Source organism: Cariama cristata, unplaced genomic scaffold (genome assembly GCF_000690535.1).
Source record: "Cariama cristata isolate BGI_N322 unplaced genomic scaffold, ASM69053v1 scaffold25434, whole genome shotgun sequence".
NCBI classification, from domain to species: domain Eukaryota; kingdom Metazoa; phylum Chordata; class Aves; order Cariamiformes; family Cariamidae; genus Cariama; species Cariama cristata.
This window is the reverse complement of record NW_009615040.1, coordinates 4072-4385: the sequence shown is the minus strand read 5'-3', so window position 1 is coordinate 4385 and position 314 is coordinate 4072. Positions and strand designations below refer to the sequence as shown.

Sequence of the window (314 nt, the reverse complement as noted above, 5' to 3'; positions counted from 1 at the left end):
CCCATGCCCCATGGGTGGCACCTGGCAAGACTGCTTGGCTGTCCCAGCCCCACAAACAGGAGGGGTCCTGGGAAAGCTCCTGTCTCCCCTCTTGCAGAGCTCTCGGAGGGCTGCGAGTGTCGCAACGGGGGCAGTTGTCTGGAAGGGAATGTCACCATCTGCCAGTGCCCGCCTGGGTTTTTTGGTCTCCTCTGTGAATTTGGTAGGTGAAAGCTTTGCGCTCGCTGTGTTTGCTCTCTCCCTGGGATGCTTGAGCCAGGCAGGCTGTGGGTAAGCAAGGAGAGACTCTGCCCCTGCCTGAGCCTAGCATGGTA

At 59.9% G+C, this 314-nt stretch overlaps 1 protein-coding gene across 1 annotated transcript in view; it reads left to right on the top strand.

The window, feature by feature from the left end:
• LOC104161297 (sushi, nidogen and EGF-like domain-containing protein 1) overlaps positions 1–314 on the top strand; it is a gene marked incomplete at both ends in the record, with an annotated part of 4452 nt that overhangs the window by 283 nt on the left and 3855 nt on the right. Inside the window, 1 exon segment of the mRNA XM_009699671.1 lies at positions 98–202. Coding sequence (XP_009697973.1) covers positions 98–202 — 105 coding nt within the window.